Source organism: Bactrocera dorsalis, chromosome 4 (assembly GCF_023373825.1).
Source record: "Bactrocera dorsalis isolate Fly_Bdor chromosome 4, ASM2337382v1, whole genome shotgun sequence".
In the NCBI taxonomy this organism is placed as follows: domain Eukaryota; kingdom Metazoa; phylum Arthropoda; class Insecta; order Diptera; family Tephritidae; genus Bactrocera; species Bactrocera dorsalis.
Genome location: NC_064306.1, coordinates 13221008 through 13241755, shown reverse-complemented (window position 1 = coordinate 13241755; position 20748 = coordinate 13221008). Strand labels below are relative to the sequence as shown.

At 38.6% G+C, this 20748-nt stretch overlaps 1 protein-coding gene across 2 annotated transcripts in view; it reads left to right on the top strand.

The window, feature by feature from the left end:
- The window catches only part of LOC105234232 (protein sprint), a 538584-nt gene that overhangs the window by 230151 nt on the left and 287685 nt on the right, over positions 1 to 20748 (top strand). For both annotated transcript variants that reach the window (XM_049456740.1, XM_049456741.1), the window contains one exon: positions 5005 to 5031. In XM_049456740.1, coding sequence (XP_049312697.1) covers positions 5005 to 5031 — 27 coding nt within the window. The remainder of the gene's footprint in view (positions 1 to 5004; positions 5032 to 20748) is intronic.

The window sequence follows — 20748 nt, the reverse complement described above, 5'->3', positions numbered from 1 at the left end:
TAGACTTTAAACCCATATAAAACTTCGACTATACTAACGAGTGATCCAAGTAGAGCTATTCCAAGAAGATCCCACCTTTTCGAGCCAAATTTTGTTCAGCGATGAAGTCCATTTCTGACTCAATAGGTATATAAACAAAATTGCCGCCTTTGGGTCGAAGATCAACCTGAAGGGATTCAAGATCTCCCATTTCATACAGATCCGTTATTGCGATTAATTGAAGCCTGAAATTTAAGCTCGTGTTCTCGGCAACATTAGGTTTCAACAAAACGACGCACATCGTATCAATCATGTACAATATTTATTGAGATAACACTTCGATGAGCAGATAATTTCACGTTTTGGGCCAGTCGAATGGCCGCCAAGATCGTGTGATATCACACCGTAAGATTTTCTGCTGTTGGGTTATGTGTAAACTCTAAAGTCAATGAGTTTTTTCTTTAAAAAGTAGGGAACCCCGAAGTGGATTTAGTAGTTTTTAACTGTAATATGGAGAGTGAATTGGGTTATCATCCGATTTCATACATTTCGACACTGTCGATAGGTTAGGTTAGGTTAGATGGCTGATCAAAAATCTCCCGAAGGCTGGCAAGGACTCCCACGTCACGGCCAAGGATTTCAGACCCATCAGCCTCTTCTCTGTTCTTAAAACTTTGGGCTGGTATTTAAGGAGGCGCATTCCGGGAGACTACCTATCAGAAACGCAACATGCATATCGTAAAGGCAGGTCGGTGGACACTGCCTTGCACACTATCGTGTCGTGGCTGGAGGAAGCCATTGAGGCTAAAGATTTTGCTATTGGGACCTTGCTTGATATTGAGGGAGCTTTCAACAATGTCTTGCCGGAGGCAGTCATAACTGCTCTAGATGGTCTTGGGGTTGAATCCCACCTCATCTTCAGTCTTCTGTGTGACAGAGTGGTCGAAACAGAATGGGGCAGCGCGGGCGCGCGGCGAAATGTGAGCAGGGGAACCCCTCAGGGTAGGGTTCTCCTCTTCTATGGATCCTAGTCGTTAACGACCTTCTTAAGAAACTAGAGGATCTGGGCTGTCGAGTGATTGTCTATGCAGACGATGTAGCACTTATGGTCAAAGGAAAGTTCCTTAGCACCGTATACGAGCTGACGCAAAGATATCTCGGCATTGTAACAACATGGGCGTTGGGAAGTGGACTCGCCATCAACCTGAATAAAACAGTAATGGTTTTATTTAGTAGAAGATATAGGATCCCAGTGGCACAGTTGCCGCGAATGGGAGGCATTCGCCTGCAACCAGCGGATATGGTGAAGTATCTAGGTCTCATCCTGGATAAAAAGCTTTCATGGAAGACGAATGTCGAGGAGAGAGCCAAAAAAGCATCGATTGTCTTATACTGCTGCAAAGGAGCCTTCGTCAAATGGTGGGGCCTCTCACCGATGGTGGTTCTCTGGCTCTATGACATCATAGTAAAGCCCATAATGTCCATGGAGTCAGTCTGTATGTGGTGGAGGGCTTTACAGAGGACCACATTTGCTAAGAAACTCGAAAGCGTTAAAGGGGCTGCGCTCATCAGCATGTGCCGTGCATTAAGGTCCACTGTCGATAGGAGTTCTTATAATATTTACGCCAGGCAAATTTAATTGTTTTAAGTTAAGTGGTTTACAAAATATGTACATTTAATATTTCCATTTGAAGATAGTCGCTAAATAATGTTACCATGAGCGTCACAATATACTGATGCCATAACCTTGTCAGCGTCCACTGTCTTCATCGTAGTCGGTACTCTTTTCGCCTCGTTCAAACTTAGCAAACCACTTTTCAGCGGTTGATTTCCCTGCCGCAGTGTTCAAATAATGTTGGTCAATCCAAACCTTGGCTGCAACAGTATTTTTTCCACAAAAAGCATTGCTTTATCAACACATGAAATTCCTTTTTATACATTTTTTGTAAACTAACACAAGTTGTTTCAACCAAAATGCTATATCTTTTAAAGTAATAGCTCAATAGCTGTCAAATTTGTAGACGTATCAACAGACGCTGGGGCTGAATAAAAACCATTTAGATTTAGTATAGTAGTACTTTCTATGTATCTTGCTTTTTTGGAACTAAAGTTTGGCTTGGTTTGCAGTCAGTGTCTGCCTCAGTCGCACAAACTATGGTATCTATTACCCGTCGACATCATCAGGAGGGTTCAGCGAGGAATTTTGCCTTGCTAGAAAGGTTGAGAGTAACAACTTTCTTACATACAGATCAAGCTAAAACATCTTTGAATGCTGAAGTAGTCTTATATCGCGAAAACTAAGTTAAGTTAAGGGTATAGCTAAATAACCTGAAACCATCCTCTATCACCCTAAACATATCTAATTAGATCTTATAGCTGTTAATGAGATTGAGACCACATTACTCATTTAGTCCGGATCTTGATACCAGACTAAAAGCTTTCTCATATGCAGCACTGAATAATAGGAAACCATGCTAAAAACTCGAATAAGAAGTATAGTCAGGAATCTTAGTTCATCAGAGAAAACCGAACATTGAACATACATATCTGACTGAAATGTGACAATTGATATCTCAAAGAACATGTACAAAATACCAGTTGCTTACATTAGAAAAGATAATCGCTGGACTTATCCCATTTACGATTCATACTACATAGTTACAAGCCAGACTGACTTCACGGTTGATTACACGGCAGGGGTGCCTTCCATGTACACGTACCATAGTATATGGGAATACTCTACCACAAAATCGTAAATCCAAAACGAGTAGCCCTAATTCCATTAATTCAGTGGCGTGTCGGTATGCAATTTAGGTATAAATGCATAATAATTCCAGCTCGCTGGAATGCGGACGGGCGAAATGATTTGCGATTGTGCCGGAATGGCCAATTGACTGATAGAATGACACTTTTGCGTATTTTATCGTCGTCAATGCAGGCGCAACACCCGTATGTGGAGTTCTGTAGAATTAGAGTGACACAAAGGCAATAGCTTTAGATAGGCAGCGCTTGACTGCCTGAGGTAGTGACGGGCAAAATAAATGCTATAATGAAACTATTAAACGGACAACGAACTCACTGAGGCCGCTGAGGTGACGAACAAATTGCTGCTGTTGGTCATATGGGTATTGCGTGAGGCTATGCAACGCTGTGGAGAGTGGGCAAGTCGGTATTTATTATAACTAGTTGTAGGGTTGTTTGTGCAGTTAATTGATTAAATAATGGATTGAAATTAAGGTTTTGGTATCCGGGATTGGTGAATAATTCACGGTATTGAAAACCGGTCTATATCGTATCGATTATTTTACACGGAGCTACCGACTTCCGGCTTCCGACTTAGACCTTGATAGCCAAAAAACATCTGTTTGAAGGCGTGATCAATAGAAAATAAGGAAGATGTAACCAAAGATGTCCTCTCCAAGCGCACATATGAGAGCTACCCCCGCCACGATGTCAAAACTGTACTTGGCGATTTTGACGCCAGGGTGGCCAAAGAAGGTATCTTTGGCATAGCGGTCGATTAATTCAACCTCCATGATGAAACATGCCTAAATGGGTTGGGGCTGATCGACTTTGCCAGTGCCCGTAATATGATTATCTACAGTCCTACAATCCAGCATAGGAAAATTCATAAAGCTACCTAGCTGTGTCCAGATCGAAAAGTCTCCAACAAACACCGATTCTAAAGTTGTTATGTGCCACTCCTAAAATCTGCCAGAATAACCATTTTTTAACGGAAATAGATGCTTACAATGCACTTATGCCAACGGATTTTCCAATCTTCGAAACACTGGTTGTAGTCACTTTCCGGGATGGCCTTCAGTTCCGTCTTCGCTGCGGCTTGAATCTCCTCTATCGTATAAAAACGGTGTCCCCGGAGCGGTCTTTTGAGCTTGGTGAACAGCCAGAAGTCGCACGGCGCCAGATCAGGTGAATACGGTGGTTGCGGAACGATATGGGTTGAGTTTTTGGCGAAATGATCACGAATTACGAGGGCAGTATGGGATGGTGCATTATCGTGGTGTAAAAACCAAGAATTGTCTTTCCACAATTCCGGCCTTTTTAGGCGGATAGCGTTACGCAAACGACGCATAACGTTCAAATAATATTCCTTGTTGACTGTTTGACCGGTTGGAAGGAATTCATAATGCACAACACCACGATAATCGAAGAAAACAGTCAACATGACTTTGATTTTTGAGCGACTTTGGCGCGATTTTTTTGGTCTCGGCTCTCTTTTGGCACGATATTCGCTCGATTGATCGGTTGTTTCGGGGTCGTAAGCATAGATCCAAGTCTCATCGCCAGTTATAATGCATTTCATGACACCCTGGTAGTCGGAAAGCATCGTTTCACACACTTCAACGCGACGCCTTTTTTCCAAAAAATTCAATGTTTTCGGTACTATTCGAGATTTGACGCGCTTGAGGCCCAAAACATCCTTCAAAATGGTATTGGCTGAGCCTTTCGATATGCCAACTTCATCAGCAAGGTCTCTAATTGTTAATCGACGGTTTTTCAACACCAAATCTTTGATTTGTTGAACGTGAGCTTCGTCGGTTGAGGTTGATGGTCGCCCTGGACGCTCTTCGTCTTCGACACGTTCACGGCCGGCTTGGAACTCACTATACCACTTGTAAACATTTTTTTTAGACATAGCCTCATCACCAAAGGCTTTCTGCACCATCCTCAACGTATCCGCAGCAGAAAATTGATTCCGTAAACAAAATTTAATGCAAATTCTTTGCTCAACAAATTTCGACATCGCAAAAAACGAAAAACTCACTTTTAGCAGCTCACAAAGCGACACGTATCTCAAACACTAATGAATATTTTGACATGAAATTTGACATAAATGTGACTGACAGTACTACCAACCTAAAAAAAAAAATAATTCTCCAAATACTTTCTTATTTTTTGGGCACAGTAGTATATAAAATTATTTTTTGCACCCAAAATATTAACATAACCTCAAAATTCACAAAATAAAAATTAAATTAATTTCGTTTGCTCTTCTGCTTCCAGCTATGCAAAGGATAATGACATGCCAAGGTGAGTCAATTTATTTATTATTTAAATTGCGATAATTTTAGACCGAACTTTCGTGCCGTGACACAAATCAAATGTCCTAAACTTTATTTTCGACAGCGAGCACAAACAACTCGTCGCAAATTTTATTCGTTTGACACTTGTTTGTTACTCTGTTTTTGTACTTTCACTGTTATTTGCCTAACTTGCTCACACTCTCGCTCGCGTTCCGACAATTTATTTAACGGAAATGAAATGAAAAATGAATTTGGGTCAAATGTCATGCGAAATTGCCAACCAGCGGCTGACCGAAAATAAGCTTTGCAAAAAGGAGGCGTATATAATGTATATGTGAGAGCACATACGAGTATGTGCATACATATGTATGAGTATCTCCCACGCTACTAAGCACCTTAAGCCACCAGCAAGCAAAACCAAATTGCTTATAAACCCCTTTATGGCGCATTACTCAGTAAACCCTTTCTTATTTAGGGGCTGCCTTAAATAATAGTAAAGTAGGCCAAGAGCTCTCGTAATATCGAACGTATATTTCTATTTCAAGGGAACTGGTTGCCCCTTTAAAGCACAGTGTAGTCTTTTTTATCTCTCATTTTTATTACCATTCCTACCTAGTCCGTTAAAGCCCTTCGCCTCTTAATTTTTGTCCAACAAATGTCTCGCCTTCAGTGGTTATCTGACTTATTTCGTTTTGACTTTTTCAATTTCGTATTCCCTCGCTGCTTTCAACCATGCGCCAACCGACAACAGTAATTTGTTTTCCTTTCCGCTTCGACCATCACCTTTATGTTCACAACTTCCTCTTCCATTTTTTATCATTTGCCCAGCAACCTACATCAAAAAATATCGAGAAATCTGCGAAGCCGCAAGTAAAAAGTGGAATATGTGCAAGATTTACTGCTTACCTCACTTATACAGCGCCGCTTTGCGGTCAGCTTGCTGCAACCCTGCGCCATTTGGGGTTGAGTAATGGATTAGATTCTTGATTATCGATAGTGTCCATGCGTTGCCGCTCGTGCTCTCACTGTAGAGTCACCCCTTCTCAACCATTTCCACAACACTTTCTCTGTCACGCTAACAATTTGTACCCCGTTCCGCTCTGTTTGCCTCCGAAAATCTCCAAATTTCAACGTCGAGTCCATTAACTCTGCAAGTGTTTGTTCGGCTGCTGTGTCATGGCTTACCTGCCACACGCCTCTCCGCCAATTAACGCCGCACCAGCTTGAGCTTCTTGCACACGTTTTTTCCTCCTCTTGTTTTTTTTTTCATCTCTCGTTGTAACATTTTGTTTGTTGTTGTCAGTTTGGTGTTTAAACATTGTTTAACATGCATTTTAATGTGACCCTTGTGGGCTCATAAAATCGGTGTGAGTTACCCATTTGCCGACTTTTCACGTGCCAAAGTCATATGTCCGCCCGGTGGACTGCGGCCAGGGCAGGTAGATCAATTGATTTTTACCTTTTTCTCTTTTGGATTCGATTTTATCGTTCAATGACATTGGCAAAATGTTGTTGAAATAATAGAGTCCGTTGTGGTTTGGGGTTTCCTGGGGGCTGCCACACGCAATGCAGCTGGCGTACGCGTTGAACAAGAGGTTATGTGGATAAAAATGTAAGCAACAGTTGCGTGGCGGGGTGTGAGTAATGCAATGTCGAAATTCTATGAGTAAATTTCAATGTCTGATCTCTACGGCATAATTTGAAGGTGCATTAAAGCTATATTGTAGAGTTGCTTCACTTATAAAAGGAGCTGTAAAAATAATAAAGCCATATTTGAGCTGTGATAAACAGAACGTAGGATTTGCGCTATAGATTTTTTCTATAAAATAATTTATAAACCTTTTTTGCACAATAATTTCTAAATATTATCAAAATGATTGTTATAATAAAAATATTCCTAGCGTGAAGCTGTAGCCATTGACAAATAGGACACTTAATGGTAGAAAAGAAGAACTTCTGTGTTCAAACTTATAAATTAGCAAAATACAAATTTACACAGTCGTTTAATTTCCATTCCCGCCAGCTCGGTGGGATGTCTGAAGGTATGCGTTCCTAAGTATTTAAGTCTTGACCTCCCAAACGCGGGAGAATCAAGAAGAAAGTGTTGAGTTGCTTCCCCTCATATTCTTCCATACAGCTTCTGCAAATGGCATCTGGTAGGATTCCCAGGCTTACTTCGTGGACGCAAATAAGACAATGGCCCCAAAACTAAGGAGAGGCTAGCCTCACAGTTGCTGGGTTGCCTAACGTTGTCCGAAATTCCTTTTTCAGCCATTTTCGTTGAAGCGGGTCGGTTCATTCGAATTATTGGCAATATGTTGCTGGTTTAGCATATCACAGTTAAACGAGATCGCATGATAACCTAGGCAAACTGCAGCGTCTAACTATTTCAACTCATAATTCTGACTACACCTTCGACTAGAGAAGGTTTCTCATAATCCACCTGGCTTACGAAAAAGTAGTTTTCGGAGGTAATAATTTTATATCACGACCAACTCTTTACTATTGCTTAATACTTTATTTATATTGTTTGGGGGTCCCAGGGTAAGAAATACTGAAATTGGCTTCAAGCGCAGACAGCATAAAGGATAAGGATGACTACTCCTTATGGACTTCATAATAGATCTCCATCTGATATCACAAAGGACCAAAACTGTTTGATGCGTGGCCAAGCAGACTTGCCTAATTTAACCTATTATTATTTAATTATACACAATGTGAATCCGATTTTTTACCAAAAAAAAAACAGTTTTGTGTTTATCTTTTGTTGCTTTGTAGCATTAAATTGATTATTTGATAAATGTTGTGAAATGGTCTGCGGCAGTCTTTGAAAATATTCCACTGGTCTAAATTTTATATAATAGTACCGTTGCTTTAGTTTCGAAAACAAACTAGTTATTATTCGCTCGATAGATAGCGCTGATATCGATCTAGTTACAACATTTTATTTTCAAGACGATTTGGTTCGTTTCACACTTCTGCTAACAACGCTTCTGGGGTTAGTAATGAAAGACTTTAAATATTTTCATGCAGTAGTCTTTTTAATCGGAAGATTAAATTCTTTTATAATAATATACTTATCCCAAATGAGTTGGTTATTTCAAGTCCTATGTCCCTTCTCAAGACTTTTAGAAATTAAAGAGAAAATGTCTGCAATATTTATATATAGTACTATTAGGAAGTGGAGTCTTCTGTCTGGAGCTCTCCATCAACTCTAGTTTCAGGCTACCAAACCATTATAACGTCTTTAAAGCGTAGCTGAAAGCCATCAAGGTAGCAGTAGATGCACTGATCCCAAGTGCAGCTTCGTTCAAAGAGGTTTTCCTTCACTCCGTTAACCGAGCACCCATACAGACTTTGACCTCGCTGACGGCGCGTTCAAAACTGATCAAGGCGTATATGACCTCATTACCAAAAGTTACATGTTTCTTCACAGCAGTATCGCAAGGAAACTGCCAACCTGATGAACTCACTACAGCAGATACCCTTACCCCAATTTCGTGCGATTTGAAGCCTTCGTTCTAGCATTGAACCGATGAATCTTCAGTGAGTTCGGCAAACGCTGATCAACAATCAGAACTTGGGCGATTGTGATATCCTTCTGGTCCAGAGTTAAGCGCAAGAGCTCTTCCAAACTACTTGCTCTCTAAGACAACTTCGTCCCAATGGTAGGTGCTCTGGCTGGACACTTACCAATTGGTTCACACGCAGTGCATTTAAACATTTTTCGGACACCCTTTACCGAAGCTGTATAGAAGAAGGCAGGTTGTGATCTTCTTGTATATCTCTCCTCTGTTTTCTGGCTTTTGTCACACTGACATTGAAGTAAATCGGTTCTGGCTGGACACTGGGTTCACATGCGGTATCTTTAACAGTTTGTTGGAGGCCCTTTACCGAAGCTGTATAGAAGAAGGCAGGTTGTGATCTTCTTGTATATCTCTCCTCTCTTTTCTGTCTTATGTGATTCTGAGGTTGACCTATCAGGGCAAACCTAGCAAAGCGGCTAAGTGGTATTAACCGCCTTAATACATTTCGTCGATCTAAGAGGATCGGTCCAAGTGAGATCCATGTATTTTGATTCAAGCCTGCGACCTAATCTAACTTAACCCAGTACTAGTCGCAGAGTGATTTCCAAACTGTCTACTTTCAGTAGCTCCTTCGTTTATGGCTAGGCTCCTTTCTTAATGGATATGAATAGCAACATCTCTTAATTTGTTGCTTTTCTTTTTTATAATATTTCTTAACTTTGGAATTTAAACCCTTGCCTGAGTTAGTTACCCCGGTACCATGTGAAATATTTTCGCTAACACAATTGCGCCCAAGCAAGATAATCTTAACAACGTAAGCCGACAAAAAATTAAAAATAAAGACATGCACTTGTAAGACTAAATTACCGAAACAGACAGACAAAACAAGCATTTCAATAAAACAAATCATAAAATGTGCTCTCCCAGCGAAATGACACAACAAGGCACGCTAATAGACATAACTTTACAAACAGACCAAACGAGGGTTGTAATGGAACCCTTACAGCGCAAGCTTACCAAGCAACGCTTGAAAACTAGTGAACCAATGCCAGTTGTGTGGCATACCTTAAGGCGTTCGAACACTTTTTTCACCATTCCCCAGGCGCTTTACGTATCTTAAACTTTCGACATGTACAGAACTTGTACAGGTGTTTTCACGCGCATTTACGAGGTAAAGTGTTTTAAACGACTACTTTTGAAGTCCGCGACGGCGAAAAAAACGACAGCAAACAAACAAAATGTATGCAAGCCCGCCAAAGACGCGGAAGTGTTGTGGGCGTAAATTATGCGTGCCACAAAAGCCGACTGCGCTAAAAGTGCTAACGACTGCCGTTGAAGACGATGTAGAATGATGCGCGTTGCATACTTTACGGGGCATATACAGTTTTTCATATTTTGCGGCGACGTGACTGCGAGCGGCTTGAAGGCAAATATACAATTTATATATACTTATAAGTTCTAAGCATGTCTAGCGCGACTTTACTTACCGTTATGTTCGCGTGTGATTGTTAAGAAGTGCTTCCGTGGCACTTGCGTTCCGCCTGCCATTTTTGCGGTTTACCTGCGTCAGTAAGATTTATAGACCTCCTACATATTTGTATTTATTTTCCGGCTATGTTTGGATTTTTTTATTATTATTATTCCTTTTTATTATTGTTTTTTGTATTATTTTTTTTTCTTCTTTCTTAAAATTTACTTTCCCGCTTAGCATATTTTTAGGCTTTCATGCTTGACTGCAAATTTCTTGCATAACATTTGTTGCTACAATATATATTTATATACATTTATATTTCATGTACTCTACATTTTATGCCACACTCTACTCCTTTCAGCATTTATGTCAACTCTTTAGTAGCGCGCCGCTTCATATTTCACTCGAAAGCGCGCCACAAGTGCACGCGCACTTTACTGCATGTGGAGTGTTGCTGCTGCACATTTGTTGCACTATAATATTCCGAACATTTATACTCATATGTGTCGTAAATCATAAGCGAAGTGGCGTCTTTGTGAGAGGTGTATGCAAATGTGCTCCAATATTATGATTATGCAACATGCTGCTGCAATAAACTCTTTGCCTTCATCCACGCTCTCCAACTCCAATTGCAGTATATTGAGATTTTTCTAACTTTATTGGACGCTTTAATACTCTTGTGATGCTTGCAATCATTTTTAAAGTACCTAAACCTTTACTTCCACTAACCTTAGATGCTAGCCTGTAGGTTTAAAAAGCTCGCTGATGAGAACTTGCTGAAGAACGGAAAAACAAGATACAGTGCAATCATCCTGCTAAAAAAAGTGTCAAAATATTATCCATGTCTCCACTCTTACGGCAGGGCAGCGTTACTAGCTTTCAGCTCACTAACCATGCGTTCAAGGAATGCCTAACCTCGTTATCAGTAGCATCGAGCCACTTTTTGATAACACTATTATGAGTGCCAAACCACAACGGAATCGCAGCTAACTGTATTCCTAATGTGCTGGAAGAGGAAAGAAACTCTAGCCGCACTTTCATTAGAAAGAGACTGAATCGGAGCTTCATTCTGATCTGGATTTCGCGAGAGCTGAGGCAGCGCAGGGTTTTCATCGTTTCTTGTGCTGTATCAACATCCTTTTGACTCAAGATCGATCGTAAGGGAGAGTGAGCTATTTGTGCTCAATAAGGCTAGTTATCGGAGAACTTAGTAATAAGGAAAATCTTACTAAAGACGTACACAACGGATATACCTTAGACAATTATCATCAGGGATTATCAAAATCTTTAATTTATAACTGATCAAAAATTTTCAAAAATGCCTTATAGAGTTGTAATGGCAGAGAACATTATATGACTGGTTATGATTTGATGATGTGATGATTGTGATATTAAGTCATGTGGTATCATATCCAATGATGTGGAATTAGGCACTAAAGCACAAACTTTTATCAGAATAATAGTTAAATGTTAGGTTAGATTAGGTTAGGTTAGATGGCTGATCAGAGATCGCACGCGGATGTAGTCCTTTGTGAAGCCATTGAAAACAGAATTCACGTGTTCGGACTTAACCCTTAAATGCATGATGATGTATATATACATCAGTGTTTTCTTCCTTACATAATTTCTAAACGGTAACTCAAACACAGTACTTTTTACTTTTATTAGGTGCTAAAAATATCTGTGTTGGTTTTTGAACGCAAACTTTCATGATATGACATTTCACTTTTTAATTTTAATAATTTGACAGCTTGGCGCGCCACTTACAAATACACACTTGGTATTTAAAAAGGAAAAACCATGCATTTAAGGGTTAAAGATCGGCAAAGCGCTTAGTAGCCAATACAAATTTGCAAAGGCGCTTAATTTCTACGTCCGCCAGTTTGGTGGGATATCTGAAGGTATGTGCCCTCAAGTGTCTTAAGTCTTGATCTCCCAAACGCGTGACAGTCAAGAAGGAAGTGCTGGCTAGTTTCTACCGCATCTTCTTCCAAGCAGCTTCTGTATGCGGCGTCTGGTAAGATACCCAGTCTTACAGCATATATGCCAATAGGGGCAGTGGCCTGTCAAGAGCCCAACCACTAATGAGAGGCTAGCCTTACTGAGGGCAAAGAGATCGCTAGATCTCCGGCGATCTATCTTGGGCTAAAAGGCTTTTGCGACCGCGCAAGTACCAATGCTGACTCAGCGTTGACCAAGCAACCGCGAGGCCCAGCAGAACACAAGAAGATGCTGGAGCACCAACCCGTTCCCATTCTACCAATAACGATTCTAGGGTGCCTTTCCTTGCTAGCTCATCAGCTTTGCAGTTACCTGCGATTCCGCTGTGGCCCGGCACCCATACAAGTCTTATAGAAAAAGCTCTCGCCCCCAGAGACAGTGACGCCAGACACTCTTCGACCAACCCTGAACGCATTGTGAATGAGTTCAAGGTTAGTATCGCCGTTCTGCTATTTAAGTGAATGGTCACTTCTCTGAAGGTAGACACTCTCAGGAGCCGCAAAGACAGTACAATAGTTGGGAAGTCAGAAGCTGAATTTGATGGAGAGCTCCCGACAGTAGACCTCTACACCAACCTTTCCCCCAAGCTTTGACCTGTCCATAACTCGTATTTGTGCATCATGACATTTGTCCTAGTAAAAGATATGTGATATATTCAGTTGACATATTGATATAAAACAAAGTGATTGCAGTTGATTTTAGCTACGATGCTGCATTTGTGAATGCTTCGTGTGATATTAAAATATAAGACTTTTACAAAAGATCACACTATGAGAGTTAGTATGATATATGTGATATGTGATTTGAATGATTTAAGATTTGATGTATTGCATGTGATTTAATTTTATAGGCGTGATGTGATGTCATTGTGATGCAATTGTGATGTGATGCATTTCATAATATGGTTGATGTGATGCCATTGTGATGTGATGTCAATGTGATGCAATTGTGATGTGATGCATTTCATTCAATATGGTTGATGTGATGCCATTGTGATGTGATACATTTCAATAAATATGGTTGATGTGCGGGAAAACTATGCTTTCTCATTTGATACCATAATGCACGTGACTTAATATCATTGATGTGATGTCATGTGATGTTGTAATATTTAATGGAATTTATCTTAATGGAACGGGGTTTTAGGACCTTAACGACCATATATGTAAATATAAGTGTTGTGATATTAGGTAATGTAATGTTATGAGATGATGATGTGATGTGAAATGCTAATCTCATATGACTATTCCTATAAATGGTAATCCTTTATCAGGTGATATCATACGTAATAAGTTTGTGAAGTGACTTAGCGAATATTATTCGAACTTTTCGATGCAATTTCCTAAGTTGACTGATAAGTTCTTACCTTACTTCTTCTTCTTCTTACCTTTTCTTCATATGTATAATAATTCCAATAATAGGTGATAATTTATCATATGATATGATATGATATGCCACTTATCACATAATGCGACTTGGCGACTATTATTAGGTCTCCAGATGGGAACAACAACTTTTAAATGCAATTCCTCATGATTTCAGCAACATCATATAATGTAGCGATCAATTCATGCCAAGACTTGTTGGACTGATCTGATGTAGCGATATATGTAACTGACATGCTTTATAGTACATAATACACATATTAACATAAACTTTCGACATCTCTGATTTTTATATTGAATTTTAATCGTTTTAAAACAAAGTACACACTCGATATTTAAACAAAAACCGTTAGCTACCGTTCAGTTTTGTATGTCATACATATGTATCCATGCTTAAAAAAATCACTTGCTGCAGCTAGCACATTCCACACTTTGGCTGTCATATTGCAAATTATTTTTAGTATATATGGCAATACCAGCTCAATATTTGCCTTAGGGAAAAACGCAAGTTTTCTGCGAGTTTTATTGCGCTTGTCAAAGTAGTTTCACACGCCAGTCTTTTGCATTGCTTTTTATATACGAGCGTTTATATTTTTCTTTCTCCATAACTGTTTCTTCTTCTTGCTGCTCGATAAGTTTTCCAGCTTAGCATTGTTGCTTTGTATATTTTCACGTAAGTGTTGTTGTTAACCATTATATTTCAATTTGCTAGCATACATACTTCTTACCCCGCTTCAGCTCTCGTCCCTACAAGCATCACAGCAGCTCCATCCTTTCCCTCTACTGGCTTGAGTTTTTGCCACGCTTCGCTTTCTTTCATAGCAAGAAAGCACCTGCTCCTTCTCATCATCAGCAGCTATAGCTACACTCTACTGCTTGCTTTACTTTTATTAACACTTTTTCTCTATTCTCCTCAAGTCATTGTTACTTTCTTTATATAATACATGTACTTGTAGATAAAATGCTACATTTCACTTCCGTTTCCGTTGGAGCATACAAACAGGTGCGCGTAAATCAATCTGTATGCTGGTGTCAGAGACTCTGTGTTGTGTGTAGTTTTTGTATTGTCTGCGCAACTAGAACGTGCTGAGCACTTTCACAAGGGAACTGTGTTCCCGCAACTGCTCTTGCTCCCCATCTGCCGCCGATTTTTTCACTCCTCTCCACCTGCAATTGATTTGCTTTCGTTGCGCTTCAAATCTGTTTTGAGTGATTGAGCTTCGAATGAAAAATTGCTGATAAACTTTATATTTATTTCGAATATATTGTATGATAGTGGGAATATATATTTATGTATATGTATGTATGTGAGCACTTTGGATATTAGAAAAGTTTCATTGAGAAAAATATACCCCTTTAGGTTAGTGCTATATGACACACTACTCCTTGGAGTTAACAAAAAAATCTAAAGGGAATAAAGGGATTTGTCATTTGAAAACGCTTTCTGCCAAAATTTTTTAAACTTTGACTTAGATAGGGATATTGATATTCATATAGAGGATAGGTTTATATGAAGTATAGATATGGACCATATAAACATGTGCTATCTTTGTGGAAGCACTCTTCGATATAAAATTATTTATATTTAAAGCTACTAAGGTATTTTAGCGATCCAACAAATATATCAGATTCATCTTCGACTCTTAATGAAGATAGTCTAATAGCAGAAAAAATGCAGTGAGTAGTCATAACCTGCTGAGTCTCAACATCATAAGCCCCTGTTTAAGGTATCGTATTTAAGTGGCATCAATTATTTTCCAGCAATCATAGGAGTTCTTGACTACTCAATCAAATGCATTTCGAATTACCCCTCAAATCCTCTAAGTAGTCCGCATAAAAACTTTCTGTTCATAAACACTTTATAAAGAGCTTGACTTAAACTTCTTCTTCGCTATATTCCTATACACTTGGCCCTTCTATTGGCTGCTTGAACGCCCTTGCTTTCGTTGGCTCTCGAATCGAAGGATCTTTTCCCTGGAACATCGTTCTCCATCGGTACGATGCACATTTCTTGGAGCTCCTAAAATTCATCGCTTCATCTTCTTCGATACTCAACGCTCACGCGGATAGCTTCAACGACTTTGCGAAGCAGAGTTCCCTCGAATTGTCCATGTATCTGCGCCCTTATATAGCACGAGAATGATAAAGGACTTAAAGATTGTAATTTTTGTTTGTCAGGGGAGGGATTTGCTTCTTAATTGCCTTCCGATCCCCAATAGCACCAGTTGTCAAGAGCTAGTGAGCGTTTGACCTGCAGGCTTAGTTGTTGATGAAATTTATGCTGGGTCTGAGATAGACTAAGTCATTAACTTTTTCAAATTTATAGTTCCCAACACCAATTGGTAAGGTGGAAAAACATTTAAGCCACCTTGGTCGAGGCCGGCCTAAAACTTTTACCGTGCTGTGAGTCCGGTACCCGGCCGCAGTGTGACTCCACACTGAACTAAATTTTTCAATTCTACCTGCATTTAGGTTTAAGCCGCAGCCACCACGAATCTCCCTAAAAGGTCAAACCCAAAGAGCAGATTGGATCGAGCTCCAAAGGCTTACTGGACCCCGGGGTACCAGATTTAAGTCTCCGGTCAGACCTTGTATCTTTTCTACTACCAGTTGTTCCAACGCTTTGGTATAAAATATATTTATTACACTATGCACTATAAAATCAGGCGGGAAACAAAAACAATCTTTTAACTTCAATAATTTTATTGTTCTCTCACACCACCGCCTTCCCCTTTTACTCCTAATATTGTTACAAAAGTAAACAAAATAAAATAAATCAGTAGCCATTTACTTAATGAAATGGAAACCACAAAAAGCACTTGCCGGCGCACAATCAGTGGGTTGATGCAAAAGGGTTGCATGAAACATTTGCATAAAAAACGCGTGAAATATAAGTGGCGAGAGAATTTTTAATCCATAAAAATTGTCTAAAGACAGTTTGGATAGTGTATAGAAATCTGGGACGCGATTCCATGGCATTACCAAACCTTCCTTTTGTGCGTAAATATATGTATGTTTGTATGTATGATATAATATATTTATGCGCATAAAACTATGCAACACTTCTTAGCATTGTAAATTGCCGCAAATACCATTCATAAAACATACATGCATACACACATATACGCTGAAAGGGCCCACATTAACATCCACAATCCAAATTCATTGCCGTTAAATGTGTGCGCCTAAATGTATGCAAAGAAAAATATTGCAATTTATGCAAACGCATTGCCAGTCAAAAAGCAACAGTAAGACAAGTGTGAGGATGTGTGTGTGTATATGTCACAGCCTATAAATGCGGGTTGGTAGCCGCTTAGTTGCACAGTGGGTTATTTTTTAAGAAAAATTAAAACATGTTTATATACTTGTTTTATTTTACGTTATATTCTTAAATATTATTTTATAAAAAATTCGTTCGACAAAATTCCGGAAACGTTTACGCAACATTATTTTAAATTTATTTTATACAATTTTTGAGGTTATGTACGAATTTTCGATGACTGCTTGAAGAAAAACCAATACTTACTTTTATTTTTTTAAATATTATTTTTTTACGTTTTTTTGCTTACATTTTTTTAATTTTTTTTATTTTATTTTTTAATTTTTTTTAATTTTTTTTTTACTTCAATTTTTTAAAATTTTTTTTAAATTTTTTTTTTACTTTAATTTTTTAAAATTTTTTTTTAATTTTTTTTTTTTAATTTTTTTTTAATTTTTTTTTAAATTTTTTTTAATTTTTTTCTTTTTTACTTAAATTTTTTTCAATTTTTTTCTTAATTTTTCTTTTTATTTCATTTTCTTCTCCCTTTTATTAAGTTTTACCAATTCTGCTGCCATTGCCCTTCACTTTTCTTGCAACTATGCATCTATTTGTACCACCGTGCATATCAACGGAGTGTATTGGCATTTTGCGGCTGTCGAAATGCGCTGATTTTTCACTGCTGGCATTTGCGTTTGTCACACTCAAACACCCCCCTTCCTATATTGTACACACAATTTTTTCAACTTCTTTATGCCATAATTTTTCCTTCCTTTTGTTTTCCATTTGATTTTCCATGATTTTTCATGCTCTGGCTTTATTTGCTTTATGAATTTCACACTTTGTTTGCTTTGTGTCGACGAAGTGATTGCCAAGCAAAAGGGCGCAAGTCGAAATAAAAAAGCAAATAATATTAAATATTATGCCACAAGTATGCAAAGCAGCTGCTTGAATTGTTTGAGCAGTGCCCACCAACTGGTTTTTTTATGGCTCACCGCCTTCGTCCTCTTTATATTTTCTTACTTTTTTATTCAAGCGTCGTACTCTTGATTGCCTTATCCTTTTATTTTACACCACTGCTTGTGGTGCCGTCTCAATTGTGACATTTGTGACGCTTCATTTACGCACATTTTCAGTCACATTTTCACTTTCATTTTGATTGTCTGGTCGCCCATTGCCTGTCTGCGGGTATAAAGACGTCTGTCGGCATGATCCTTCGTTATGAAAATTGCTAGCAAATGTCGTTGGTATTCCGGGAATGGGCAGTTTTGAGTATAGGCACGCGTCACTAGCATTTATATGTAACGGTTAATAGTTCGGTCTCCAATTTCAATGGCACTTCAAGTGCGCAATAAGGAAGGAAAGTGTGAAAATTGTCGGAAATATATATATTTTGCTTTTATTTAACATATTTTTAGTGAGATTTTGTGTGAAAAGCGCTTGAATATTATGTCATTGTTTAATGCAAAGTGAGTTTTTCCTTCACCTTAATGTAGTATCTTTACTTAAAGGTCTCAATGATTCTTATTCTATATTCTCCACTTCATTATTATTTAGTAGGCTGAGTTAAAGGTAGCAGACTCATCAGTATTTGGTTTTGTTTTAGTTATGAAAAATGAGTGATCAAAGTAAGCTCTATTTTTCTGATGTCTTATATTCAGCACATTTTGCCTCAGACATAAGTAGTAGTCGCTGTTGGATAGTTGGAAGTTTAACAGAATGATAATGACGATAGTCATCCATTTCATGTTGTCTTAAATCTCATCATCTTCGAGACAACATCGACCATCCATCTTTAAAAATATTAAGTCGTCATTGAGCCTGTAGCGAGTATGGGCTGATCAGTTAACCATTAAGGAATCAATTTTTATTATTTTTACAAATTTGAGGTGCTTCTTAGCAAAAGAATAGCCGAAAAGTTAGAAACCTCCTTCTGATTCTAATAATCTACTATGGTCCGGCATCACCCTTTAAGTATTTTTTCAACGCCAAGGTTAATGTGGTATAACAGTAAGCACTGCACTTCATTGTTTAAAGACAGTAAGAATATATAAGTATACTATATAATGATTTTAGAGCTAAGGATGTATGGAACCAAAATTGAATTCCTATAGAACCTTCTTCTGATTCCAAACGTACTACGTTAACCTTTCGGTAATATCTTTATGCAACGCGAACTAGCCCAGTTCATAAAATGGTTTTGTTCGCTCAAAGGTATACTAAGACCAATTTCTTTGGTATTTCTTATACGATTTAAATTCCTTGAACCCCACGTTGTTTTGGCACTCATCACGTTATTAGCAGTCAGACTTAATTAAAAGTTTAAAGTTGGTCATTCTTAGAAATGCTTTTAAGAGTTTGGAACTAAGTGTCAATTTGAAATAAACACCTCTCGGCAAAAAATTTCAGTTGTTCAGCTCAAAATACATATAAACTATTTATGAAAGCTCTCAATGAAATTAGAAACTTATTACTTTGATAAGGTATTAGGAGGGGAAATATAGGAAAGGTATAAAAATCGATCATCAGAACAGGCTCTCCCTGCAAGGAGGCATTCTTTTCGCTTCCTTTAGATCACCTTGGTGATTATTGTACTGTATCTCGTAGTTATCACAGATAAAAAACTATGCTAGAGAGAACTCACTGATAGCAGGTTTTTTAAAATCCTTCGAACTTGAAACTCCAGAAGAGCCATTTCGTCAATGAGATAGGTTTACAACGGCAAACGGTATATTGGATTTATTTTCGACATCCGACCAATACACATATTGCCAACCAGACTCATCGTTTTAAACCATTGGAGCCGCCTCGGCGGACTCACCTAAGAGTCAAAGGGTGAAATAAGAACAGCTGCGGGCTACTTATGTAGTAATCAATACGAATAAGGAAGCTTCAAACGAAATAACTACAATTCAGTCTTTCAGATCGAAATTGTAGGTGTAACAGAATGTGTCAAGTGGGCTTCTGCTCTAACGAGCAAGTCCATATACATACCTTCTAGTGAGTAACCAAGCAGCAATTAAGGCTATCTGTAAGTCTATCTGTATCTGTAACTAAATTTTACTGTGTAACGTTACGCAAGCCGGCAATAACTAGACTCTCAGTAGGTAAAGCGGTTAATATCATCTGGGTTCCAGTCCACAGTTAATATCATCTGGTTTCTGAGTCATATCGAGCAGCTCGATTCCCTCAAAGGCACCTGGAAACTATTTCCTAAATCTGTCATAGACCACTCAGTTTCTTCAAGGCTTTTTTGAAGCAATGAACAAACCGAGTCTTGGAACACTTTGGGGTAGTGTTGATAGTAGACAGGCCAAACAGCTTATACTTCAAAGCAAAAACTAACTTTGTAATATTGTAGGGCTCATCACAAGGCACCTACTCTTAAAACCCCATCTTAGATTGGAAAAGTGTATTCGCCAGAATGCAGAGCATGCGCGGAGGATGATGAGATGCTGGAATATTATATTTGGGAATTTACTTCCTTCACTAGAATGAGACGTGATATATTCTATCGGTTTCAGACATCTAACTTAAGAGACATTGGGTGGTTGGGGTGGAAAACAATTAGGCATTTTACCAAGTCCACTGAGTAGTTCGAGGCAGAACTTAGTTGCCACGCCAGTGCAATGGGACTAATGATGGCCTAAGAGCGGCCCACTGCGGTTTGGCGCTCACTCGCCTCCCTATTCAACTAACCAACCAAGCAAAAATTACAGTTTTTTCTTTTTTCTGTAGAATTTTATATATTTCAATTGTCAATGTTATCCAAACATGCTCTCAGTCTCACCAAAGCAGTGGAATTTCACAAATTATTTGTCGCTAATTTTAAATTTCATTTATATAAGAATCTAATTTAAGTAAATTTTCATGATTTATTTACAAATTTCTGCTTTTTCGCATTAAATATGCAAAATAAACTGGATTAGGTATGCATAAAAAATATACGCCTACCACTCTACCCAAAACTCTCCCATGGTGAACAATCATGTTCACCACATAACACTGCCAATTATGTGCCCAATTGACTGTCAAATTGACCGTAAACATATTTAGACATTTTATTATGTTTTCTACAATA